The sequence below is a fragment of the Dermacentor variabilis genome, chromosome 8 (assembly GCF_050947875.1).
Source record: "Dermacentor variabilis isolate Ectoservices chromosome 8, ASM5094787v1, whole genome shotgun sequence".
NCBI classification, from domain to species: domain Eukaryota; kingdom Metazoa; phylum Arthropoda; class Arachnida; order Ixodida; family Ixodidae; genus Dermacentor; species Dermacentor variabilis.
Window position 1 is genome coordinate 24914881 of NC_134575.1, and position 27360 is coordinate 24942240.

At 45.2% G+C, this 27360-nt stretch overlaps 1 protein-coding gene across 4 annotated transcripts; it reads right to left on the reverse strand.

Moving 5' to 3' along the window:
• Su(z)12 (Polycomb protein Su(z)12) lies at positions 1-25547 on the reverse strand. 4 transcript variants are annotated; one of them, XM_075701449.1, is made up of 16 exons: positions 25290-25547; positions 23881-23927; positions 23716-23780; positions 22729-22794; positions 22242-22297; positions 22071-22157; positions 20396-20410; positions 18190-18369; positions 17296-17552; positions 16143-16329; positions 15009-15259; positions 12184-12341; positions 10092-10184; positions 8443-8548; positions 7472-7551; positions 1-5634 (listed from the first exon to the last, which is right to left on the reverse strand). In XM_075701449.1, exons 1-16 carry the CDS (start codon positions 25411-25413, stop codon positions 5409-5411), a joined length of 1998 nt encoding a protein of 665 aa, XP_075557564.1. In that variant the 5' UTR covers positions 25414-25547; the 3' UTR covers positions 1-5408. The 4 variants fall into 4 exon arrangements, with proteins under 4 accessions (XP_075557564.1, XP_075557562.1, XP_075557565.1 ...); XM_075701447.1 differs by having other exon boundaries at positions 18190-18393; XM_075701450.1 differs by lacking the exon at positions 20396-20410.
• Positions 25548-27360: the final 1813 nt, after the last annotated feature.

The following is a 27360-nucleotide window of genomic DNA, read 5'->3' on the forward strand; positions in this document are numbered from 1 at the left end:
TCTTTCTTTAGATGAATCTTTTATTGAAGAGCAGAGCCAAGCATATGAGCTTTAGCAACTGCTTAACAGAAAACCTCGATCGTCGAGGTTCGAAATGGTACAAAAACATCTACGTGATCACGTGCATTCCATACAGCGATGTAAACAAGTACAGGTAATAACACTGACAGAGGCATGTTCAAGAAAAAAAACAAAAGGAAAAGAAAGCGTGTTTATACATTACAGAATAAATAATCCGTGCAAGCAAACACAGAGGGATTACAGCAGTAGAACAGTATATGCTAGAACAAATGCCTCTTCGCAAGGCCAGACTGCCAATCTTTCTAGCACTTGGGCCTGGATCGATCACATCACTTGCATAATAGCTTTCCGAAGGATGAATAAGGAAGTGGAGGGTACGGGCCAGTTACAGAAAAGGTATCCCATTTAGGAACTGCGTAGCCAGATTTTTCTTCGACTGCCTTTTCAACTGCTTTCAGCAAGTTAATACGAAGCTGGAAGTTCAGCCTCTGAATTTCCTTATGCGCCAAATTAAACTCGGGATCCCAACTGTGCTACTGCTACTTTCAAGTTTTCGATTCACATTTCCATCTTCAGACAAGGTAGACCTATTCTTCCCACTTGCCTTTATGAAACTTTATTTGTTAATCCCAAAACAAACGTGAACCAACTAAAATGGTTGAATTTAGCAATAGCCGAGATTATCAAAAGGATGGAGTTCGGACAGGAAATAATTTTCCCCCCGACTGTAAATTGACCTCCACAACCACTGCCCATGTTCTTGATTGACAGGATACAGCTGCAACACATTGACCTCAACATTATGCAGCAAACGTCAAATTCAAAAGGTCCTTTTAATAGTATCTTCTTGTTGAGTTAAACCACTGCGTGTAGTGCCCTTTGCATACCCCAATGAATACTATCCCAAACATTTTAATTTTGCTTCCCCACTCGACATTGATTTCCTTCAAAAATGTCACAAACCCACTGAGGGGGATAGGTGAAGAATCGGGTGGTCTTCCCGAGACATACAATCACTTTCCATGGGCCAGTTGACCGCGTAGTAGTTGACAGGTTGTGTGTCGTTAGTTCTGGTCCCTCCGAAATTTAGCATGGTTCCAGGCTTATTTGTATCTGACAAAGTACAGCAATTGGATCCCCACCCTCCGCTTTATGTAGAAAATATTGAAAATGCGGTACTTCGCCAGCACAACACTTTGCTGCGCGTCTCGGACCATTCTGGCTAGACAATGCAGCTGCCGCGACAAATCCAGGCCCTTGCGGCAAGAGCAATTGGCGAACAATGATTCGAAACAAATTTTTTTCACAAGATGGGAACGAGAACAGCAAGGTTTTGTCGGTGAATTCAGAAGTGGTATGCCTTTACTACAGTGGTATCAGTTGAAGGGTGACAACTAGAGCATATTGTACAAGCGAGGTGTATTAAAAAGGCTTTAAAAAAGATATTACCGTGGCAGTGTTTCAGAGGTTGCACTATGCTATCAAGGGCCGACGGTACTGCGACATGGCACAAGACTCTCACATAAACACGCTCGAGCGACCAGCCTGTATACGCTTGCGCCACGGATTTTCACACAAAGCTTGTTTCTTAAACTCCACAGCCTCTGCCTTGCAAGCATGGGAGGACCATTAAATTTTATTGACTAGCGAAATATGCAGCCTTTTTTCTGGCCTTGAGGACCAAATGCCAATGTTCTCCATGCACGCTGAAAAGACTTGTTCCTTGATGGTGCAGCCAGCTAACCTTCACAGCAGCTATAGTGACAGTAACAGAGGTGAAGGGGTAGGCTTCTTCGACTGGTAGATATGTCTCAATTGCACTAAAAAGCATACTTGGAACCAATACTACTACTAGAGAGCTGTGGCATAGTGTTATTGACCCTGGTAAGTTCCAGCTTCGCAAACACTTGCTAATTCACACAGTGCATGGATAGAGTCTGGAAGCAGTGATAACTAAATTTATCCGTAACATGCTAAAAAAGAAAGATAAATTTGAAAACACAGTCCATAAGGTAAATGCGCAAGAGACACAACAAGATTGACCTTACATTTCTTGCTTCCCCATGGCATTTTCAGTGCAAATCTTTACAAACTTCCTCAGTGCACTCTTTCAACTATGGGTATACTCCGTATAACGTTACCATAGCAAATGCAAGTGAACTCGCCTGCAGCTATCACATCTTAATCTTGAAATCAGAGAATAAAGGGTGAATGTTTTTCATGAAACCCGATAACATTCAAATGTGGTTTTAGCATAGCACTACCGCCCGTGCCATTCTAGCCTTGGCCAGATGCCGGTAGATCCTGCGCCAGATGTGGAACCTGGCAGGGGTGGTGCCGTAACTCCGAAGCCGAAGCTCTCCGAGCATTCCGTTATACGTGAGAGTTTAAGACGTGTAAGTCACATGCTAAAACTATGGCCTACACAGATTTCATGCAAAAGAGGTGAAGGGTGCCGAGAATGAAACATGCGACGACTGGAAATTGCTTCAGCACACAGCAGGAACGGTACAACGCGCAGAGCCAGACACCGAGCGACTGCACCCATTCTGCGTACTGACAGAGACCGTATTTGCCATTTTCTGAAACTACCCAGCAGGCTTCATAGCCGTCGTAACACCAAACACACACAGTTTTATGGTTTCGGCTTGTCCTTCTACTCTTAATAACGTAGCACACAGCTTAGAAAACATTTAATTTTGTACGATGGGCCACTGCAACAGTACCGCCGCTCTTATATTCCATCCTGACCATCCCGCTGCGCCAACTGCCCTGCCTTAGCGACACTGTATGCCCTTGAGCCAATGACAAAGCACGAGACGATTCTTGAATACTGTCCCAAATGTCCCCCACGAAAACAACTGTGGAATCTCCTGGCCACAATTCAGCATCTGAAAACCTTTTCGGGTGGCACATACTGATTTTGCAACAAAAACACCAGCACTGATACAATTTCTGAACAGGAAGACAGAAAAAAGAAATAAAGGTATGCCAGCAAGGATAAGAGAAAATGGGCATGAGGATTCCTGTCCTAGTAGCTATCCTTTTTCCATTGGTTTTCTACCCTGAACCGACGGGCCTTAACCGTAGATTTCAAGTTATGTCACTCATGCAATATGACCACATATGCACCCAAGAATGAGTCTTCTAAGGTGTTTAGCCTGGGTTGCGGAAATCTCATAGTGCAAGCTTACACAACAAAAACACTGTTCAACACTTTCTATCGCACAACTAAACAGTGCTCGCCAAAGAGAACACAGGTCCTAAAGCTTAAGGTCTGCTACCACACCAACAAAGAGGCCTGGGAAACTGTAAAAGCCAAAAAAATAAAAATAGAGCAATCAAGTTATCACATCAGAATTTCTACACTGTTCAGGTACCTGTACCCATGGTTTGTTGGAGGGCAACTACGGTTGGTTACCACCAAGACTGGTTATAGCTCGTTGCCATTCTAGAGACATATGGGGGACAGACCTGCTAACAGCTGCTCTGGCTGCTCGACCAAACTGCCCACGGCATCCTATCGAATTTTGCACCTGGTGATGGTGCACTTGAGGGCAGCGCCACCTCGCATCACCACCAGCATTGCCGTTGCCACTTCTGTCTCGGCACACCAGTGAGACATCAAATGCTAGCGTGCCATATTCATACCAGCCAAAACTATCACTGGCAGGCCAATGGGTTACCCGAACCCAAATTTGCTGGGCACAATAGGAAACATAGTGAGTAGGTGAAGAATTAGCAGCACGGTGCAGACTAAACGTTAACAATTCAAATTATTTAGTACTTGCTCCCACTTAAAATATTCTCACTAATACGACATGAACACATTATGTGCTGGCAGTTTTTCATTTGGCATCACTTCAGAAGTCCAGAACCCACCGCTAGTACAGAGTGATGACAATTCCCTCTGCACTGTCACCTGACACGCCGGAGATCTATCACTGCCACTCATTGCTTGGCAGGCCGCTCCAAAAACAGGGTCCCCGATGACAGCAAATGCAAATGCTGCCTGCGCACGCACAGGCAGCTGCATTTCCGACCTGCTGCCATTTTCATCTGTCGGTACACTACTATAACACAACGCCAACTTTTCAATGAACAGATATTAGCCGCACAGAGCCCAGTTTTCGTGGAGCTGCTTAAAAACAGCGCCATAAATTTGCAAAGTTCCCTTCTTTGCACCTTTCCAAAACATTAGGGATCTCCAAATCTTACTTTAACAAACAATTTCAAAACAGTGTTCTCGAAACAATGCAACATATTCACACATCTACATGTTGGTCTTCTGTCACTTCTTTGACTTGACAGCTGCAGATTCAATGCTACATTCATTTTTCAAAAGCATAACGACCCTGCATAGCAGAAGCCTTAAAGAAATGCAAAGTGATAAACACATGAATACAAACCCTTCATGAATCTGATATTAAATGATTTAAAATAAGAATAGCTTCACGACAACACACACTGTCTGGCATTCCAAATCGCCCACAACTCTACTTGCAAGAGCAGCCAATAAAGTCCTTTGCAAGGCCACTAAGCAATGTTTGTTGGAATATGTCCTGCAGCGCCTCCTAGGTCTAGCTGAAGACATTACGAACCCCATGAACCCCTAGCGGGAGTTTAACGCTGGTGCCGCTATGTAGGATGGTCATTCCCACCGAGGCAAGGGGCATGGCAGGTTACAGCTCTCTTGGCAAGTTTTGTACTACCAGTTAAGGCATATCGCATGCCGATGATAACCGTAATGGGCCGAGTTTTCAGGAAAGTACCAAATCGGCACCATTCTTTCCTCACTTCAAGACGTTGCGCGCATGATCGGCACAACATTTTTAAGGCGCCAGTATTCGGTCTGTGGTGCAGGAGAAAAGCTTGCCCTAGCGGTGGCAGAACAAAGCATCTCCAAGAAGATCGTGCAGGTGTGCAAACTTCACCTTGTCCGCCACACCAAAAAAAGAAGTTCCATTCCTATTACATTTTTTTCCTCGCATCATTTGGCTGTACTCAAATCATCCACATTTATCAGCAGGTTATTTACACGCCTTGTACCTCTGCACAGCTTTCTGTTAAGTTTTTCAGCCAGCCCAGCTGACAGATACAAACTGTCCTGCTCCCAAGTCGCGGCAACTGTCGAGTGAAAAACCTCCCTACCCACGGCATGCTATTGGGGCAGTGGCAGAGGATCTTCGAAGGCAAAAACCCTTAACCCTTCTCGAAGGGGGCAGTACTTTCCTCCAGAAATGGCTACTCGTCGCTCCATTCGCGGCTCTGAAACGTGAGACTCTGTCCGGTCTTATTTCTTTCTTCACACTGCGTTCAGTGCTTGGCGGAAACTCGTGTCTGTACAGCCGATCGCTCCCGCCACTAGGCCACAGGTCGAAACGGCACTACGAATATGCGATGGGGAGGCGCAGTCGGCGGTCTTTGACGTCGCAGAACATCTGCAGTCTCCGAACGGTCGTGTAGACGACCGAGGCACTGACCAGGCCGTAGTCAAGCAGGTTGCACATGTGTAGGACAAAGTTGCGGTACAGGTTGCGCTGAATCAGTTCGTGACCCTTTTGCTCCACAAACATGTTGCAGGCGAGAGCTATCTGGCAGTCGCCAACGAACCTGAAAGACACGCGAGGCGAAAGGCTGTGACCACGCACCGGACACTTGAAGCGCCAGGCAATGGTCGATTCACAAGGACGACAACATTTAAGGTGCAAGGCGGTACAGTGCAAGACAGCGCGAGTTGTGTACGCAGCTGTGGCACTTCTGTGCCACAGCTGCGTACTGAGATTCATTTTACATGCGTGCTGTATCACATGTTAAGGCATTGCACAGATTCGTTTTCAAGTATGTTGACACTCTGTCTCTCTAAGACATTGCGATGTACTTGACACCCTGTAAAAACGTTTAGTTTCATACACCCTTGGCACAAGGTCTACTGGCAATAGTACTTGCAAAAAAAAAAAAAAAAAATTAGACAAACTGCCCACCAGAAGTAACAACAGCTGCATGTGAAGTAAAATGTCTACAAGCTACACAGAGTGTCCCAACTATTGTGCATCAAGATTTAAAAATACACAAATGCCAGGTAGGTGGGCAGAGCCAAGGTAATGTTTGCTGTCGCTTGGAGATGCTCAGATTATTTTTTTCATTCCACCTAATTACATAATTAGTCTTAATTCATTAATCAACTTCCTGAGTATCATAATTACATGAAAAGTGTCAATGAGGAAATTGTAGTAAAACATGAAAAACTCCCAATACAGTAAAACCTCGTTAAACTGTAACCGCTTAAACAGTAGTTTCGTTTTAAAAGTAGTGAAGTAAAATCCCTGACTCAGCGGCCATAGAACATAATGTGTTTTGCATAAGCATAAACCGTATCAGCTTATTGCGTACGTATCGGTTAACACATAGCGTTTACACTCTTCATCGCGCAAACATGGCGGTGCGTCATCTCCATCGGGCGGCCTGGCAGAACAACAGCCTCCCAGCGACCTGTGCGTTTGCGCGTGGATCCGCGTCAACATCATTTCAGCGCTGTACCGAGAGCGTTGTGGCGTCGTGCAAGCAAGGACTCGCGTCATTGTCAAAGCTCGAATAAAAAAGACGCCGGGTGCTCAGCATAGAAGAAAAATTACACATCGTTCGTGCTATCAAACGTGACACGAAGAAGTTGGCGCTGGCACAGTACAGGAATCTATGCCGTGTGGCATTTGGAATGCGAAGAAGTTGCTCGGAAGAGCTGCTGCGACTGCGAAACGATGTCGGCTACGAGGCTCGACTTTTCGCCATCGTTACCTCTGTTGTTGCCGAAGTGTCGACTAGTGACAGCGATGAGGACGACACGGAAATCGACAGCACGGGCAATTCAGGGCCGACAGTGGCAGAAGCTGCGCTTTACGTCAGCCTCATGAATGCAATGATCGCGACGAGAACAGCACCCCGCAATGAAAAAGGCGCCCCACGACTTCTGCAACGCTACTGCGCCCGTGCACGGAGAATATTCAACGCCAACAAGGAATCCGCGATGTGAGTGTTTGCTGAGGTGGCTGGCTGAAATGCTGACTTGCAGCTTGAGTAAGTTTGAGGCCGCTGTCGTCGCTACTAGGCCGCCACGGCATCGAACGAACATAACGCTTTTGTCGTGTTAAGTGAATAGATTCTGCATGTTTCTTTTCCCCATTTCATCGCACTCTCACTGAGTTATGTTTTTGACAGGTAAGTGGGCAATCTCATGCTGTTTCAGTTAAGCAGTACTACTGTTTATTACGTACTTTTTCCGAGCTCGGGCCAACTACGGTTTAACGAGGTTTCACTGTACAGCTTTCTGTAGCTCAATACATGCTACATAAAAGTTTTTTCGAGCATGTAAGAAGCCTGCGAATACACGAAAAGTGCCTCGAGCGGCAATGTTGCGTGTATTTCGGGCTTCTCAAAAAGAGTGTACACTCACCCATATCTCATGACGTGCAGGTTCCACATCTTCATCAGCTCTTTCTCTCCCTCATTTACATCGGTGAACTCGTCAATCATCTGAAAAGAGCAAACTGGTCTCAACCATGTAATGTGCAGACAAACAAAAATATAATTGTATTAGGAGATCACCGTTGCAATTGACACCATGGTAAACTACTTGAGCTACGAGAAGTACAGTTTACGACATACACCGCCTTGGTTCGCCGATGGCCGACATTACCCGGCAGGGGGGCAAACCAGCTATGCCTTCCGAGCGCAAGCCCCAGCTACAAGTTGCAGCAATGAGCGAGACAAACTGGAAATTGAGCTTTGCAACTGGCGGCAGAAGACGAGGGCCGCAAATTGAGCGCTCCCCTTATGCAAACTGGTACATGTCGCCCATGCGCAATTATATTAATGATACAAAATTCTAAGCGTGTCTAAAGGTCTCAAATTTTATTTTAAACGGATCACAAAGCCTCCTGATGACACTCAACGTGGGAAATTTGTTCAATCGGACTGAAATTTCTGCTGAACAGAAACTCATTGAATCTACAGCAATGCAAATAACAGTGAAGCTGACTGGCTTCAGCTTATCAGAGAATTTAGAGTAACAGAACTTGTCTTCAGGATGATTTGCTGTACACTATCACAGATGCAACGCTGATTTGCCATGGTCACTCTGTTGCTAAGACATTACATTGCCGAGTATGACGTGACGGGCTCAATTCCCAACCGTGGTGGTCATGTTTCAACAGGGGCGAAACCGGGGCAATAATGCTTGTGCACTTAAATTCAAGTGCCTGTTAAAGAACCATAAACAGGCAAAACTAATCAGCAGTGCACTACAGTGCCTATTATACTCGCAGTGTCGTGAAGCTGGCCTGGCCCTCAACACTATAAAGGAAGCGCAATGCTGCAGTGCTAACTCTAAAAGCTCATTAATCACCGACTGTGCCAGCTCCTTACCATCTGAGTCTTGATGCGCAGCCATTCAGGATCATCCTCCGATTCGCTGTCTCGCTCTATCTCCTGAGGCCTGATGGGTAAGCACGTCTCCGTGTGGTAGTAGAGCCTGGAAAGTAAGCACACATGCGAAGGAGTCAAAATGACAGAGCATGCAACAAGCCTGCTGGCTTAGCCCCAAATGACACATCGATGGGCATAAGGCGACAGCAACAACAGGTGCGTTCGACTCGTGCAACTGGTATGTGCGTATGCAAGATTGACGTTACCACTTCCATCGCTTTGCCTTTCCCCTCGCTGTACCGATGGTAATTGCACGTTTTCAAAAGAGACAATCAAGTCCGCACGTTAAGGGGGAGGGCGGGCCAAAAATCTCGGTTTTCGCCAGAAAAACGCATTTTGTAAGTTTATTTATTTTGCATCCCTAGACGTATAAAGAAGTTCATTACCAAGCTTGGTTGCAATCTGTGCAGCAGAAAAGAAGAAAATGAATTCTCTTCTTGTGACGGTGGCATGCACTTGCTGTTAAGAGCGCCCATGAATACTGTATTCAAGACGCGGCAGCAGAGTGGGCGAGGAACCAAACAGGGAGCTAAACAGGAAGGTAGGGAGCTGCCCGTGCCAGAAAGTTCATTTTTCATGCTTTTTGATTATGGGAGACCTTCCACTGGAGCACAGCAGTCCGCAAAGTAGAAAATGAAAAAGAAAGGCATACTTCTGGCCGCGGCACCCTTGTCTACGAGCGCAGACAAGGATGCCGCACTGCTCTAAAGCTAAAAAAAAAAAAAAAAAGCGAAGATAACCTGAAGCAACTGCCGCAGAATCGAATTGAAGAGGAGGGTGGAACCTATGAAGCAGGATACTTTTATTAATAATTTTTAATAACTTTTGGTCTTAAGACAAGGTAGCGTGTTCTGAAACCTTTGAACTCACTTTTTTCACTTTGCATTTTTTAGCCAAAGAAAACCTTCAGCAGAACTATTCTTTTCAAACTGTTTCGCCAAAAGCTGCTTACAAGGTAATTTCCAGACTGAAGGTTTGTCAGGAACAAGATGAGGTACCTTTTAGATCCCTAAATATTTTCCGACACCAAAAAATTGTCGGATGTCTGACATGACATATAATGATGGAAAAAAAGAATCTGTTTTTAGAGTGACGACATTTTTACAGAAATTACTAAAAATATGCGACTGGCCTATCTCCTGCACTGTAAACCACCTAGAAAGTATCTAATCACAGACAATTAGTACTATATCTTCATTATTTTTGAAGTAAGTTTTCCTAAACTGACACACTTGATTGTTCAATATGACAGCTATAAGTTTTTTTTCTGTTTGTGCTAGCATGCTGAAATTTAGAATGTATTTTAATAAGGAAATAAATCTTCCCTGAAATTTTCATCGAAATTGGTGCAGCGGTTCAAAAGTTGACTCTCCAGCCCCGCATTCCCCACATAAAGAATAAAGTACGATGAGGAACCACTCTGATGAAATAGAAATTTTTAAAAACAAATTATTAAATTCAGGTTGGACTAATAACTTGTTGGGACAAATTATTCTTCAAATTTTAATGTTAAAGGCAAAAGAATTAGCAACTCCTCTGAACTCTGATCAATGAATGGTTGAGAACAAGCACAGGCTGGACGCACACACCTATTGTGTCCAGACATGTAGGGTCGTGGCTGCTCAATGTCAGGTTCATCTTGCTCCATGAACTCTGCGAGGCTGAGAGGTGCTCTCTTGGGTCTGAAAAACAAAAACATTTTTAAAGGATACAGTATTTACAGTGCATCAGCAGCCTGAAATGCAGCTAATGTGAATTTTTCAGGTTTTTAAGGGACCGTAAAAACGTTTGAGCGGGAGGGGGGGAACGCATCTAAGTGCTGTGTGACTGGAAACGTCACTGTGGTGCACAAGACTTAGCTGCACATAACGAGGCATTTTGTTATGATGAAGCTTCCCAAAATGAAAAAAAATTTCCCAAGATGGAACGAAACTTGACGCAGTCTTGATGCAGTGTTTGATGGCGGCCATCAAGGAACGGCTGCAGATCGCGAGTGAGGCAGTGAACAGACGAAACTTCACACAAGGACACTGCTAGGCCAAATGATGGAGACTGTAGTGTAGTATCTGTGTATACACTGTTTCACAATATCTCAGCAGAGCAACCAACGCTACGAGTCCCAGCACAACGTTCTAGGCTGCGCCACAATGCAGTTCCAGTTCCATTGCCGTGCACTGCTTGGCCCGTTTGCTTTAGATTTGTGTCATAACGCATCGACAGAAAAGTATTCGTGATTATTCCGTGCTGCTTCCAAGATCTGTTCATTTTTCAGTACTTAGGCTTAACGAGAGAGGCAGTCGCTGTACATGGCCTTTGAGATAGGATGGCGCACGTAGCAAGCCGCAGGCGTAGCCAGATATTAGAGGCCATAGACTACGAATGTTTGTTTGTGCTGGCTGATGTGGCATAGCTTTACATAGCACTGACTTGACTAAAAGTTCGACAATTTGCCAAGAAGCACTGACTGAACACAAAGGTAAAAAAAAAAGCTAATTCTGGGATTTAACATGCCAACAGCACAATATGATTATCAGGCACGCTGTAGTGAAGGACTGCGAATTAATGTTGACCATCTGTTTTTTTTTTTAACGTTGAATCAATGCTTGGTACATGGGCGTTTTTACATTTTGCCCCCACTGAAACGTGGCCACCGCTGCTGGGATTTGATACCACACCTTCAGGCCTAGCAGCGTAGCCATAGCCACTACACCGCTACAAACCATAGCCACTACACCACCACGGCGCGTACAATAAGGTCCCTTTTTTTACTATCTTGCATTTAATCGGTCAAGGCGAGGGTACCGTTTGCTGGTGGCGGAAAAGTGTCACACCGCACTGAGTGTTTTCAAGGGCAGACAATGCCCCACGGCGGAGGAACACGATCGCACCCTTGATTGACCGATACTTGCTGTAGCCTTCACTTCACTGCCAAGATATTGTGAGACGAAGACAGTGGCACTCAATGGTGTTAACTCACCTTCCCCCTCGGTAAAAAATTCTTGTTACTTTTGGGTCCCCCCTCATATATGAGGTAACCTTGTCAAGCTCAAGCAGAAAATTCCACCTCGTGTGTGGCACAATAATTCTCAGTGAGAAATACAATGACGAAGTTGAAGGAAAGTAGCAAAAAAGCCCAGACGACAGAAAGATATGAGGTCTGAGCATAGGCAGGCAACTCGCTGGTGAATCAACTCACTAAACTCAGACTGGCCTATGAGTGAGTGTGCTTGTCCTAGAGGTGCGAGTCCGAGTGAGCCTAAACTGAGTAGAATTTTGGCGAGTCGGGGTTCAAGAGAGCTCTAAGCAATAAATTTATTTTGCGAGCAAGTCTGAGCCAGCTCGCGTTTATTTTGCCGACCTGGGAAGCGTATTACCGGTGGTCAATCACTTTTGGGGGCACTTTGGCTTTCAAGTGATGCAACATAGAGTGCAGTGCCTCATTGGAATGATGCGGACATCCTGCCTGCCAGCTTATCTAGTGAACGTGCACCAACAGTGATGATCCCCCCCGAAAACGATCAGCCGAAAATCAGTAGCAATACGCCGGCTGCACAGAATACAACTACAGGCGCTGTGCATTTAGACCCCTGACCCAAAGCGGGTCCTATTGTTTGCCCTTAGAAGACGGGACAGTACGCATCCAGCAAGTGTCAACGGGACAGCCGACAAGCTGAAGCTCACCGGCAGACCATCACACAGGTGACAGGAGTGCGGCGAGCAGGACCAGTCCAGCCAAAGGCGTATCCAGTTTGAGTGTGAAGGTGTTGTGGGTTGCCGGAGTATGATCCGTCGTAGCACTCGTTGATGGAGACATCAATGCGCGCTCCTTTGGGGTGAGGCTGTAGAGGATGAACAACAGACAGCGAGGGTTCAGTGCGAGGCTCTTGGCAAGGCACGAAGGGACACGCAGCAATGTAGTACTTAATTAAGGGAAAATGAGACATCCACCCAATCATGGCAATTGCTACAAAGGAATCCGTACGGGTTTACTTTGTAGAAATTGCTACGATTGGGTGGGTGTTTCATTTTCCCTTAATTAATTACTACTCTTCACCTTGCAGGTTTCCGCAGAACTATTACGTCAAGCAATGTAGTATGCATGGAGAGTCAGTTAGTTCACCAATTATCAAACTTTTGGCAATTGTGGGGCCCACTTCCCTATTCGCAGGTCGCTCCTCGATTTCACTGGAGCAACCGCTCTACCGACATGTTTCCCATGTGAAGCCTGAAATCTACATGCTTCCCGTGTTATTCGAGAGGCGACACGAACTTCTTATCCACTCCTCAACTGTTTCTGACATACAGTGGACCCTTGATAAACGGAAATCGCTTAAATGGAACACCATCTTCATGGTTGGTCTCTCAGTAACGGCACTCCTGATAAATGGAACCAATTTCCCTGGTCCCTTGAGGTTCTGGTTAAAGAGAGTCCACTATATTAACATTTAGTCTGAATTCCACATAACCTGCATTATTCACGCAAAGGTGACATGCATTCCATATAATATATGGAATGCATGTCACCTTTGCGTGAATATTCTGCATCATTCCCGCACAAAAATTAGATTCTTTGGATTTTATGTGCCAGAACCAAGATACGATTATGAGGCACGCCGTAGTGGGGGATTCCGAATTAATTTTGACCACCTGGGGTTTCATTAACATGTACATAATTGGACACTAAGGAGAAACAATAATTTACACTAATAAAGTACCTTCTGAAAACTCTACATTTGTGAATTTTGCCATAATGGGTTGATTACTAGAAGAGAAAATAAATGCCAATGTTCCAATTTTTTTTTCTAATTTCACGCCCTAACCCCAACAAGTCAGTGTGACGTCACGGAATTCACATCTTTTTTTTTGTGTGTGTGTTTGCGCAGCGTTGGCTCAGTAATAGTTCCTGAAACTTGTCATGATGAATTTTCGCTTTTTGAAACAGTGTAGTGGATTTTGACTGATAAAAATTTACTGAGGCCTTAGCAGATTCTGTCAAAATCTACAATGTCACGAAAAGCTCATGTGACAACTTAAAAGCCACCATTCGTCGCCCATAATCTTTCTTTCTTTTATTACATGTTCATGATTCCAATAAATAAAAATAGGCAAAACTGGTTAGACCCATAGCCAAAGGCTAGTAGGGGGTGTAATCTAAAGTAACTAACTATGAAAAGCAGTGTTTTTGGTACTGTAGAAGGACAATTTATTAATACAGAAGAAACATTTTTTTTCTTTTCTCTTTTTTTTCCCTCTTTGCTGTCCTTTAAAATCTAAGTATACAAAGGTTCTTGCATTTCATCACCATCCAAACGTGGCCGCTGCATTATTTCTGCACAACTACTGAAATCATGTAAATATTAGAAACCAGTTTGGTGATGCCAGCTGCAGTTGGAGACAGTCAAAGTCATCATCCGGCTTAACACAATCTTGTTTCCTATTTTTTGCTTTGATCTGCATCACTCTGCAGAACACACATCATCATCAGATGATAATGCAGTGATGATAATGTTGTAGTAGTTCATGGATAACCATGGGAAGGAGAGGAAGCTCAAACGGATGTCGATTGACAACTAATGAGTGAGAAGAAGAAAAATTCCATTGTATTAAAGTTGCTGATGTAGCAAGAGAAGCTGCAAGTTTTCTTCAGTCTTGCCAAGTTAACGTGTTTACCCAAATCTAACGCGCACCTTTCTTTCAGGGGAAATGAGCTCGAACATCACCTGTGCGCTACAGTGGGACATGAAAATGAAACCACGCTAGCAGCGTTGGCAACAGCCTGCCATCAGAGCCGTCAGACGCAGCGCCATCGCAAAATGGCAACAGAGCACAATTTGTGAAAGTCTGTGCCAGTTCGTTTTGTGCTGGACTATCATCTTGGGCAATATTTTAGGGCAATGAATTTCAGAGATACTATCCCTTCCGTGAGATTTCAAGCGGATGCAACGCCGTAATCAGCTGCCAGCATTTCTGCGGCCATGCCACGCTTGCTATCTGCACAAAGTGCCAGGAACCTTGCTGGATGCATACTTCGACAAGTCCAATGCAGAGTCTTGCAAAACAGATAGCAGTAGTACCTCTAAAAGTGATTGTTCGAGAATACCGCCTCTTTATGCTTGGTATTGGAGGCCAATGAAGCGCAAATGGCAACGACTATGCGCCGCTTTCATTATGAAAGCGCAATTAAAAAAAAAAAAGCTTTTCTTTCGTGAAGGTAAATTTTGCCAGTATAGTTTTTACTGATCCAGATGTGGGGGCATGCTACATTTTTATTTTATAAATAGGGCACGTGCCACATTCACGTGCACCTTTATTTTCATGCTTAACATCGTCGAAAATTGGGGGCGCGTTGGATTCAGGTGCGCGTTAAAACCGGGTAAACATGGCAGATGCGAAACCACTCTTGCCTAATGTCTGTAGGCACTTGGGAGTACAAATTATAGCACCCGCGGCTGGATCACGGCCAGCTTACGTTCGGAACGAGACCGAAGCAAGAACGGAGCCCGTACCACGTAGGAGAATGTGAAGCGCCCGTGGCAGAGCTTCAGGTGCTTGAGGAGGGCAGCCAGCAGACGACACTGCAGCAGGCACCAGGGGCAGCGCATGTCGGCCCGCGCCTCCGTCTGCTGCCGCGTCTGCTGCTGGTACACAAACTGGTACACCACTCGCGTGCGCTGTCCCGTGCCCGCCTTGTTCGGGCTCTTCTGGACCTGTCCGCTGCCCTGCTGTTGTATCTGCTGCTGACTTGCCTTCATCTCGCCTGCAGAGTGCGTGCGATGTAAGTGCATGCTGCAGCTAAACACACCCCTCGTAACACAGGGTGAAAAGCACGAGCACAACCGTGACGTGAACCGAAGATTTAAAGCTTTTCACGCAAAGCTCTTTTGGGCGCAGTGAACTGCCAGCTGGGAGAAAAAGCACAAGACAGCAAAGTTAGTGAGCAAGCTCTGAGCCTGTATTGACCTCCTTCTCGACAGACAGTAAACGTATGCTTTATCTTGGGCAAGACACACTTCTACACCATGCAAAGTTGAGGCTAGTGGCCAGGAGAAGGTTCTAGGCTCCTGAACACTGTCCCTCGGTGTGTCCGTGGTGGCAGGCACTGTTAGCACAAGAGTTTTTTGGGTCATATTTTCAATTAACCACATCCAGGGTTATCAATTCAAATTAGCATTGATTGGCTAAGCCAGCAAGGGTTGTGACGAAGGATACACGACACCTTCTATCAGCATTACTATTATATTGCAATGTAGTTGAGCGCATCGATTGGATTCCTGCCACTACTGTGAGACACCGTGCTGGACATTGCGGCGTGAAAGTGTTGAAATGTCCACAAAGATGATCAATCATGAATGTGACCTCCAAAACGGGTCAATGAAATGGGGGGATGCTCAGTTTAACACTGCATGCATGCAAGCACTTTTATGACAGTGCCAACCTGTGCTCAAGCCATTCATTCAAACACTGTTGCAACTCAGCAGGGTGGCCAATTGTGCAAGTTGGTGATCCATTATCACGAGTGTCCAGCTGTCATCCTTGCCACTTGCCTTGTCCCCGTTTAACCTTCTCGTCGTACACTCACAACTGTCGCAACTCGCGAAGCTTTGAGAGACAAAGTCACAAGAAAGCTCAGTCTGGCTCACCATTGCGTCTGCTGCGCGTGTGCTTGTGCCCAGGTTCGGCCACGTTCAGTTCCACGGGCGACAAGACAGGCCGGTTCGTTCGAACGGGGTCTGGAGACTCCGCATTAGCGCTCTCCTCGGACGGACCCCAGTTCAACCGAAACGCCACCTTGGGGCACTTCTCAAATGCCTCAAGGGGCGGGGAACTCTGCAAGGATGTCAAGAAATCGATCCTAAAGAATGCAGCTTGAATGACACTGCAAAAAACAGAAGTCAATGTAAATTTCTGTTCCACTGATGCGTGAGAGCGGGTGTGTAAGCTTGCCTGTATGCAACCCTGGTTTTTGAAAAAGTAAAAGAAATATGGTGAACATGAAAATTTGTGAATCATGAGCCTTTTTACACGGCCCAAAGCTCACATGCAGTTTGTCTGAAATGGAACTGTCAACCTTTTTTTCCCTCAATCTTGTTTGTCTTTTTACAGACTGCCTACAAGTGCATGCTATCGTACTGTTCTTCAGTACGAAGAACAGGGCTAGTTGGTTATTTAATACTTTGAGACTACAGCAAACATGCATATTTACGTACTGCACAAGAACAAAGCAGGGCTTGCTTGTGTCAATTACACCCTTCTTTGTCCCTGCCAACTTATGCGAGGTGGTTTTTTGGCAATTTTTTTTCTACTGTTAATCTGGAAAGGAGTCGAAAACCTGAACGAGTGACCAACATTTGCAAAAGAAAAAAAAAAAAAACATGTTTTAATGTGTTAACATTCTTTGGGTATTTCATGCCCTTTCCAGGGGCTATCTAGCCATGCATGTTTGTATATAACTGCTTTCCCACCTATGTGGGTCATTGGGTAATCCATGGTCAAATGGTTAGCGCATCGGGCTGCTGTGCTGAGGTAACAGGGTTCGAGACCAACCATCGGATCAACTTGGGTAACTGTGTGTGTACCGATGTGCGCATATGCGCAAGGTGTGCTTCTATGTATACTTTGCGTACACGTTCGCGTCTGATGCAAGGTGAAACCTCAATGCGGGTCCTTCACCTGCACCAACTGAAAGCGGTTTGCAAAAAAAAAAAAAAAAAAAAAAGAATCTGGCTGCATTGGCTGAAGAACGGGGGACAGGCAGTACCCTTGAACCGTACGCAGGCGACCGCGGGAACCCACCTCTACATGGTTGAGGCTTTCCCAAGACGCTGTTCGAGCAAGAGGTGCTGCCTTTGGTCCCCAAGGCCTCAGCATCAGCTGGTATTCACCCTCGCTGAGGAGGCACCGCTGCTGCTCGTACACAACCATCTCGCCCACGTAGTGGCGACTCTCTTCCGCCGAAGTGCCGCTACCAGCTCCGCTGCCAGCACCGGAAGTTGGGGGACGGTGGCACCCGTTGCGTCGGGCCTTTTTGGACGGCGGCTCCGCCGCAGGAACTGAAACGTCGCGGCAAGTTTCAGCTCCTCGCTTTTTAAGAACTTTGTCAAACGTAGGCACTGAATGTAGCTAAGCAACGTATGCAATATAATTTGCAAATCAAAGATGTGGCTGCGTATTCACTTGCATATATATACTCTACTTTATTGAGCCATGTCTGTCCTTTCGTTGTTTTGTGGAAAAGCCATATGCAATCCCTGCTAACTTCTGTTGTGCAACTCCTGCCATAATGTGCCTTTATACACCATTTAGCACAGCAAGTTCAACTAAGTTTTTATTTTCATGCATCCTGCTTAGTCTCTTCTGTACCACGCTGTTATTCTGAATGCGGGCCAAAAATGGCCGGGTTATTTTTAAAGACCCCAGTTGCCAACAGGTTTTACCTCCTCGGAAAGATTAAATTCACTGCTGCTGCGCTGTCCCATGGAATGCGCGGCGCCATCTACCAAAAGCACAAATAAGCTTTGAGACAAAACTGTGCTAGTCCGTGGCATCGCTAAATAAATGCAAACTATGTACTGTCGAAGAGCTCATACTGGTCGTTTCTATCATAAACGTGTGGATGAACCCAGCTCGTGGTTAAGCGAGCGCTCGTTATTTTGACCACGGATAAAGAAAAAAAAAAGCAGGACTGACCTCCAGTGTCACCTTCGTTGACCAGACCGCCAGCGGTCACTCGCAGCAGCAGGACGTAGGAACGGACGAGACCGGTTCCGTTCGGGCAGAAGCTGTTGCCAGGCACCGTGATGGCCGTCGTGCGGGTGCTGCTGGTGTGTGCAGCTCCTTCGGGATTGTGCGGCACCTCGCAGCTGCCCACTGGCACGTGATAGACAAATGGTGCTGTCGCATGACGACAGGCTCCCGTCAAGAACAACACTCTCGTAGGACCCCGACTGCCCATGGAAACATGCACGTCATCCCAAGCATGGGCAGCTTTCCTCTGCTAACTCACTAGTGCCATGCTCAGGGACATACAGTAACTTTGTTTTTTGCATCCTATAACACACTTGGCAGCTGCACGGTAGGGCTGGTCGTTCGGGTTTGTGGATTTACATAAGCAAGCTAAAAAGGTCAGAAGGAAGAATTTTTGTACACAAACGTTGAGGCGAGAACAAACCATGCTGTTTGAATGGGCAGTTGACGTTGATATCGCATCAGCAGCAGCCTGCTCGAGTGCACACATTATCAAGCACATCAAACGCACTCAAATGAAATCGTAAGGGTGTTCACTCGACCACTTGTACCGCTGACAGGAAGTCCAGCACATGGATCACGGGTGGTTTTCGTTTCAACTCACAACAGGCATGCACACACCTGCCATCTTAGTTGAAACATTGTAACCAAGTCTGCGGTTCCGTTTTTCCCTGTTGAGCGAGTTAGACAGGGCTGTCGGTGCTCACACTTGTCCTCCGATTTTGCTTGTTACTGCAACTGGTTATTTGCAATTAAAAATTTTATGACAAAGCTTTAATTGATTATTTGGAAAGTTGTTTGATCAATGGTCCAGCCCTACTGTATGGTGAATGACAATAAGTTTGGCAACAATGGCTACCTAGGCCTCAAAGTGCCATTATGAAGTCGCATGTGACATGAAAGTACTTTCGTCCATTATATCCAATGTTTGTTATAAGCATGTATATATGTTGCATTCTGACATTCGTAATAAACATCTTAATTTACTTTATCTCCAACAAATAGTTATATCCATGTTTGAAATATTTAGGTTCAACTGTATAATTACACAATAAGGATTTTAGATCGACTTTGTTATCTCCAATAATTCATTATATCTATGTTTGTACCATTGAGGTTCGACTGTATAATAATTAGCGACAGCTGAGAAAGCTAGTAGGCAACGTGAAGACACAATCCCCTTTCTTAGAGACATATACAGAGATGCATGAATCTCAGCATCGTGAAGCAAAGTTTTTGCACAAGGGCAAAAGTGAATAAGCCCTGTTGGTTGGTTTGAAAATTACCAGTGACTGTGACTGTTACCAGCACCAGTTACCAGTGACTGTGTTTGTCCTGCTGTGCCCTTGTTCCTAAGTTCACCACTACGAAGAACCGGGGGGGGGGGACCGACGCCCTCAACTTTTATTCAGTAGCAACCGCGCGGGCGCAAGCATTCAGCCGCTGCCGCCAGAAGTTGAAAAGGCAACGAGCGCTGCCTCACGGAATTTATGCAGAACTAAGGGAACCGCCGTAACAATGGGAAAGCGAGCAACGCGGTGGGCACCTAGTAATGGAGGTATTACTTAAACGTTAGCATGAAGGGCACGATGAGCGACCCTGGGAGCATTAGCCAGCGCCACCAGGCACAAAACTTGGCGGCGGATATGGAACATTCTTTTGTCAAAGGCATCACTAGTAGGTGACCTTTTTGGGGGAAGCCAACTGGTCATTAAACCTACACATGACTTCAGGTAGCCACACTCCCAAGGTTAGTTCTAGTAGTAACACATAAATACCCAAGAAAGTGGGTATTTATGTGTTAGCTCAGTTGCTCAGTTGGCAAGACCATCGCACGCGTAAGGCAAAGATGTGGTATTGTTCCCTACCTGCGGCAAGTTGTTTTTTTTTTTCATCCACTTTCATTTCCATTAATTTATCATTTCTTTAAATATAATAATAGACTGCTCATCCATAACCAATTTGACGAAATAAAATTTTGTTGCAGTTGGCCTTTAGTGCTACTGAAGTTAATTATAGATGTCAGTTCTCAATCTCTAATTCAAGAAGGAAACCAAACACAGTGCTACGCATTCCATTTCCAAACTCTGCAAAGTGTGTTTTAGGATGCAATTCAGCTTTAAACTAACAATAAAACTGAAGTTCCCACCTTCAGATCTGCAGGCTTCGTTCACCGTCACAACATGCCGCAGCCCATGCAACAAGTAGCAAACAAACACTCACTTAGAAAGAAAAAAGATATCCAGCGCTACTAAGCCAAAAGCATTCATAGGCAATACTTGAGCCATGCTGCAAAGCATGACTGCTGGTGCATAAAAGCAAGCATACTGTGCTGCAAATAAAAAGTGCAACAGTGTGTGTAAAGCATGTCTCGAAGGAGTGTTCCATTTTGTGCTCTAATTACTCTGAGGGGAAGAACCAGCACCGTCTTGAAAAGAACTGGGCAGTTTATGTAAGCCGTGAGAAAACAGGCAAAATGAGCAATTATGAATAGGCCCTACAGCGCCACAAAAGTGCAAGAAAGCATATTTCAAGTGTTTGCTCATCTGTGAAGCAGACGACCATGTGGTAAACGAGACTTAAGCAACAAGCAAGCCCCACCACCAGCTCCCTTCATGCGTGCAACTTAAAGGGGCAATAAAAGCAAAAATAAAGCTAATTCAACTTTAGCCGATAGTTTTCTGAAATCAGTGTGCAACTAAGGACGTCTGAAACTGTAAAACCTCGGAAAGAAGCAAGTTGCGAACATCATTGCTTGGCAAGTCTAAAACCAGCTCTCACTGACATAAAAACCCTCTTTTAAGCACATGTCAAGGCTAGCTTATGACTGATACTACGAAAACAAATTGCACTGCACTTCAATATATATACATATATGAGAAAACTTTAGCTTGGCAGCCTTCATGCGAGTTCTATACAAAGAAAACCAGTGCCAGCAGCAAGGCCTCTCTAAAGGCAGAGTTTCATGGTGTTCTTGTACAAGTTCCCCAGAGGAAACACCAATTTTTATGGCACATGGCACCCTCTCTACGCTGCTGTTGGAGTTGCCAAGCGTGGCAGGACATGGCCTTCGAGGCTGTCAGTGCACCAACAGTCTTGGAGGCCATGCTCTGAAACTATTTGCAAGTAGAACAACAGCACAGAGTGGGTGCCATGTGCCATGAAACAAGCAGCAGTAGGGAGGCAGTGCAAGAGCATGGCCTCCGAGACTGTCAGTGAACTGACGGTATAAAAGGCCATGGGTCACTGGATTGACACTTCACTGCTGCACTATCGTTAAGAAATTAGCCCTGCCTAAAGGCCTAATTGATGGCTCATGAAGTTAGGCTTAACTAAAATCCATAATTTGGTTCCCATTTTACCCACGTCATGTGATGTCAGCATAATTTCACTTTCTTCATTTAGTTTGGAGCTTGCACCATCCTTGGCAACGGATAAGTAGCAACGCGAAATGGCACTTTCAAGCTATTACATTTAGAAGGCAATCTACTTATACTTTGCCATGTATATGTACATTAAATACGTCCACAATAGTACACCCTTTTTTCCTTTTTAGGCAAATTGAATTGAGGCAGGGATGCTGCTTTCAGTTGAAAGCTTTTTGTTAACCATGTGATCACTCAGACACTGGAAGGATTACAGGAGACTAATCTCTGTCCCGATTGACTTTAACGCTTGCCTTTAAAGCCCCTTTAAACTCAATGTTGCTGCAACTTCTCTACTGGTGAGACAACTGGCTCTCAAGCCAAGACTACGATGCACAGCGAGTCATTCAGCATATCAGACAAAGGCAGACCCACTTGAAAGAGAGCTGCAAATACTACCTGAAAGCTGTGCCAACGGCAGTTCCAGTTCTTTCTTCTTCTTGTTGCAAATTTTCAGGATGACTGCTTCTGCTGTGACCATGTCCCCTGTTCAGCGAATGGCGAGGAGGATGAGGCACCAGCTTAGGCACGGGCCATCAGCCAACCTTTACAAGATTGTTTTCAACTCACTTTTTGTCGAACGGTCGAAGAAGCCGGTGAATGTCAATGTCATTTGGCTTGGGGCTCTGAAAGCAAAAGCGAATCGCTTAAATTTTTTTTCCGGCTTTATAAGGAAACACTGTGTTAGGGCAACAAAGAGAGAGAGAGAGAAAAAGAAGTCGGGGACGCCTCCTGTTGTGCTTTACTGATGTCCCAGTGCATAAGCGTCAATTACAGGGAAAGGGGGGGCGGAGCAAATATACTCTGCCCCAAAGAGCAGACAAGAAATTTGTTCAAAACTGCTACATTTGATGCACAGTTCGTCACTCCAACAAGAACGCCAAAAGACATAGCAAGACCAGCTTGAGAATGGTAGACAAACAGAAGAAAACGTACGGGCATATTTGAGCTATCCCAAATCATAAGAGGTTTCCTTCTTATGAATCAGCTTAGCAACAAACCTGAGCTTCGAAAGAATGACGAAAAGACATGTATGCATGAGACAAAGGCAACAAACCTGCATGATGATGGATCTTGCTGTGCTTGTACTCGTTGTAGAAGACTGTCCACTTTAAAGTTTTTCCTTGAGAACAGAAGAACCAGCCAGTCAATGAAAGTCCACCAGAAATCTCTTCTATGATAAAAGTCATGCGAAGTTATTTAATCACTAATGTATGACACAAAGTCGGTGCTGTCATTCACATTTTTACAAAAATGTGGCTTTAAACTCTTCATATTAACGCTGTCATACGCAGGGTGGCCCTCCACCAGGATTACTGTTATTTCACATCAGTAAAAATCCATGGTGACTCCAGTGCTAAAATTTCATAACCAGCCATTATTTTAGCCCATGTCTACCTGGAGGCAGCGAAGAAGTATTTCTCAAGTAGTTCTTCAAAGGAGTTGAAAATAATACTCCAGCAAAGCCAAAGAAGAGAACATGAAGAGGATACAAAAAACCAGAGTGCAGAGTAGGTAGGCTTCACCTTGTAAATAAACTCATCTCATCCATTAAAACTTCAGTAACGATGATGGATAGTCACCCTCAACAACTTACACACTCTCGAAGTGAACACTTGTTCAAACTACCCTCCGATGACACAGACATCAACAGCTTCCATGCAGCCATAGTACAAACATGCAAGTTGACATTCAACAATGACATACCCTGCAGCCTATTCGTCAATTTCCTCTGCTTACGCTTTGCCGCATGGCATAACAATGTTGAAGTGCTATGTCTACTTCACTCGTTAAAGTTGAAGAGGTTTGGGCTGTGCATATGCGAATATGAGAGGCAAGCAAGCCACCAGGATGGAGGCTTGGTGTAGCTGGTTCGCCATTAACAATGTTTTTTTCACGCTGCTTTATCATTCCTAAAGCGTGCCACATCTGCTGAGCCTGTTGAATCCGTTAGGTCAGAGGAAATATGGCATGCGAGATACCAGAATTGTTCTTCGGTGTAGTTACCAAATTACAAGATGAAGTTAGTAGGGTGGCCACATACCTATTCTTATGGTTCCGTGACATGCGATGATTCATATAAGTTAATGTCCTATGAAGAAAGATAGGCTGAAAAATAAAATGTTGTCTCAGTAGATAAAGCAACTATAATTTGCAATCAAGCAAAGCAACCAAATAGTGCAACACCTTGCACACAAACTGAACTTACCGATGCTACGTGCCGTGTACGTAGATACCTGTAAATTTGAGTTGGCTCTGGAATGCAAGCAAACGTAAATGTGTAGTGCTAAAATGTTTTGCAATGCAATATGATTTCTTCATGCAGGCACAAGACAAATGCAAAGGGGCACTGTACAAGGTGCTCTAGGAATTACACAAAAGACAACTGTTCCGATGTTTTGCAATCGCTCACTCTAGGCAAAACAATGAGAGCTCGTATAACATAACAACAGACGCCTTTTACCTTGCATGCATTTAGATAAGAATTGTGACGAATCGGATGATGGTCCCCAAATTTGTCACACCGATTCCAAATTCAGAATTATCCAATCCAGAAGTACCTACGGATAGTAAACTAAATATTGACATGCGCGGTCAATGTTTACTTCCATATTCTAGATATTAAGCGTGCCATTCTAGCGTTATATGAAAGATTAACGAGGAGTGTATTGGGAACCGTATTAACGTGCACCAAATAGCACAATAGAAAATGACCGCAGAATCCTGCAATACCCAAAGGTAAAATGAAAATGCCGTAATAAAAACGCTGATACAGTGCAACTGGGCGCTGTGTAACAGCGGTGGCAAGCGAGCGTCATTGCCAGCTCATCATATCAACGTGCGAAAACTACCGGGTCCGCGCGCTGCTCCTCTGCATGCTAAACCGCTCGCGAGATTCAGCTGTTTTAACAGCTCTGCGGGATGTTTTAGAGCACTCCCGTTGGTTCCTCTTGTTTTCTTCTTTACCCTGCACCCTTCGCAAGAGGTACACGGCGAACAGCAGTTGGCAGGCGGGCAGACAGCCACCTGCTTTCAGTCACCCGTAACACTGCGGCGTGGGAACACCTACCATAAATTTTCGATCGAGTGCCCCAAGTGTCGACGGATCTTCTCCAACACACACAACCAGTTCTGACAGTTTTGATCTCCCTGCAAACGTACTTCAAAAGCGCTCAAAGCGCAGCCAACTGATGCGCGTGGCTCCCGAGTGATCGGTGAAGGGAACACAAGTGAGCACACAGTTCACTTGCCGGCGTTAGCGACGTCTTTAATTTTAGAGAACTAGATTTCGCCGGAGAACGTCTTCATAAACAGTAGCCAGGATGTAAGGCGTGTAGCGCATATCGCGGAGAGTTCGACGGCGGTCGCGCTTTTGCCGCGCGCAGCGCCCTGGCACCGACCTACGCCTCGTATCCCGAGTTGGGAAAGCGTCGAAGCTGGCGCGAAACGTCCCAAGGTGGGCTCCCGCTTATCGCGCTACGCAGAACAACCCAGGCGTTTGAGGCGTTAAAATGGACCGAGATACGGATCAAAGCAGAAGGCACTCCCGACGGGAAAAATTCTCAAGCCTGACTCGACGACAGGATTGTTCAACCGCAACGGAAGAAACGAACTCACTCTCGAAAGCCTGGAGAAAAAGCTCGTGGTCGGCGTAGGCATGTTGCTGGGGCTGTTCCGGACGCTGCTGCTGCTGCGGCTTGGGTGCTTCGACGGGAGGCCTGTCCTTCTTTTTCGGCGGCATCGGGCCCGATACCGAGGAGCTTTCACGGAGCGCCGATAGCCGCCGCGATTATTTGCCACCGAATACAAAAGCACATTGCCCGAAAGCCGCAGCAGCAGTCACCGATAAGCCGCAGTGCACGCTGGGTAAGAAGGAAGACGTGGGGAGAGGGTCGTCTTGCGCTTTTCTCTTTTTTTTGCCGTTTTTGTGTTTGTTTTGCTCCCGCGCGCGGCTGACGTTTTTAAGCTCCCGAAGGGGGCCACTGCCCTTCGGATCGCTAGACAGACAGTCGAGTCGAGCACAGAACGCGAGAGTTCGCTACCTACGGCAGCGTCGGCAGAGCGATCAGCGGGGTGTCGCGATTAACGTCACCCGGCTGCAGATGTGCTCGTGTTGATATTTGCACTTTTCAACCTGCTCCTCAGCACATCGACGCGAGAAAAAAAAATGAAGAAAAAAAATATATTATACTTTTTTGTAAAAACCACTTCAGTTAGGTCTGCCAGTTTCTTTTTTTTTTTGTTTTGAGTGAGCTGTTCATTCAAGTGCCTAAGTGTCACATATTAGTTAAGCGCAATCAATTATTCACACGTCGATGTTTAAGTTTCGAAACAGCTTAAATCACAGCTTCGCAAGACATCTCACCACTGTCACAACTTATGTTTCACGACGACTTCACCACGTAGCACAAGATCAAGAAACAATGCCATTACAGCATGCCATAGACGAACAAGATGAATAAATGTCTCATTTGAATATTGCATGCTTCTCGGAGCATACCTTTGGGCATTGCCATGGTGGTCTGACGCGTGCGAGCAGCCGCAGTCATGCTGCGTATGCATGCACAGCTAAATACCCCACGCGATAAGGCATATCCGTCAATCTCGTATTGAAACCATAAAATAATATTAAAACTTGCATTTGAGCCTTTAAAATCTACTGGTTCATTAATATGCAAAGGCCTATTACCTGAATATGCTTTGGGGATCTATGCTGCACTTGAATCCATGGATCCAGACAGATGCATAGTTGCTTCCATGAAGATGGGGGAAAACACATCTGGTCACTAGCTGCGATCTTTAATTGCTAACATGGCGCACGAAATGAAGCAAGCACACCACCATAAAATTTTATGTCACAGTGTTCCAGATGAAAAAGACCAGCTACCAGAGCCTTTTATTTATTCTAGTTGGAGATTTCAATGCTCACAGTCCGCTCTGGGGCAACTAACGCTGTAATATGTGAGAGGACACATGATAGAGCAGTATATGCTGTTGTGACGCATGCTTGTTGAGTGAAAGAGAGCCCATGTTTTTCATCACTGCACATAACACCTTCTCATCCATCTACCCATATATCCATTTGATCTCCTCACTCATGCCATATTTCAACTGAAAAACTGCGAACAATCCCTATCAAAACATATGCAGATCCAACACACGTATTGGAATCTATGTGAAGTGAAGCTTTAGTACGGCAGTTAATTACGTGCTTTACAGCTAATGGTGATGGATACAATTTTGTTTACTTTCATCCTACACAACGAGCAATCTGATGGAATGTTTATCTACCACGAAGGTCACAACTTTATTGTCATGCAATTTCTATGTTTATGTAATGCATCTATGCCAGAATGCAAACTCCAATTCGGGCGGATGCACAATGCAAGACGTATTCGAAGCAATGCCACAAAGACGAAGGGAGCGTATGACACTCGTTGAGGGAAGAACTGTGATGACAGCTGCATGCGTGTAAAAGTACAACACGTGTCAAGGAACGATCGTGAATTCTACACCTGTTATGCCACAGTGGGACATACCAAATGGCTAAAAAAAAGTAAAGAGAAAGTGAACCAAAGAATTTAAGAAATGTAATTCCCCATTCTATTAAGAAATCCGTGTGCTTTAGAACTATCTTTCAGCCGACATTGAAAGTTGAGGTTTTATAAAGGTAACGCAGTGGGACATG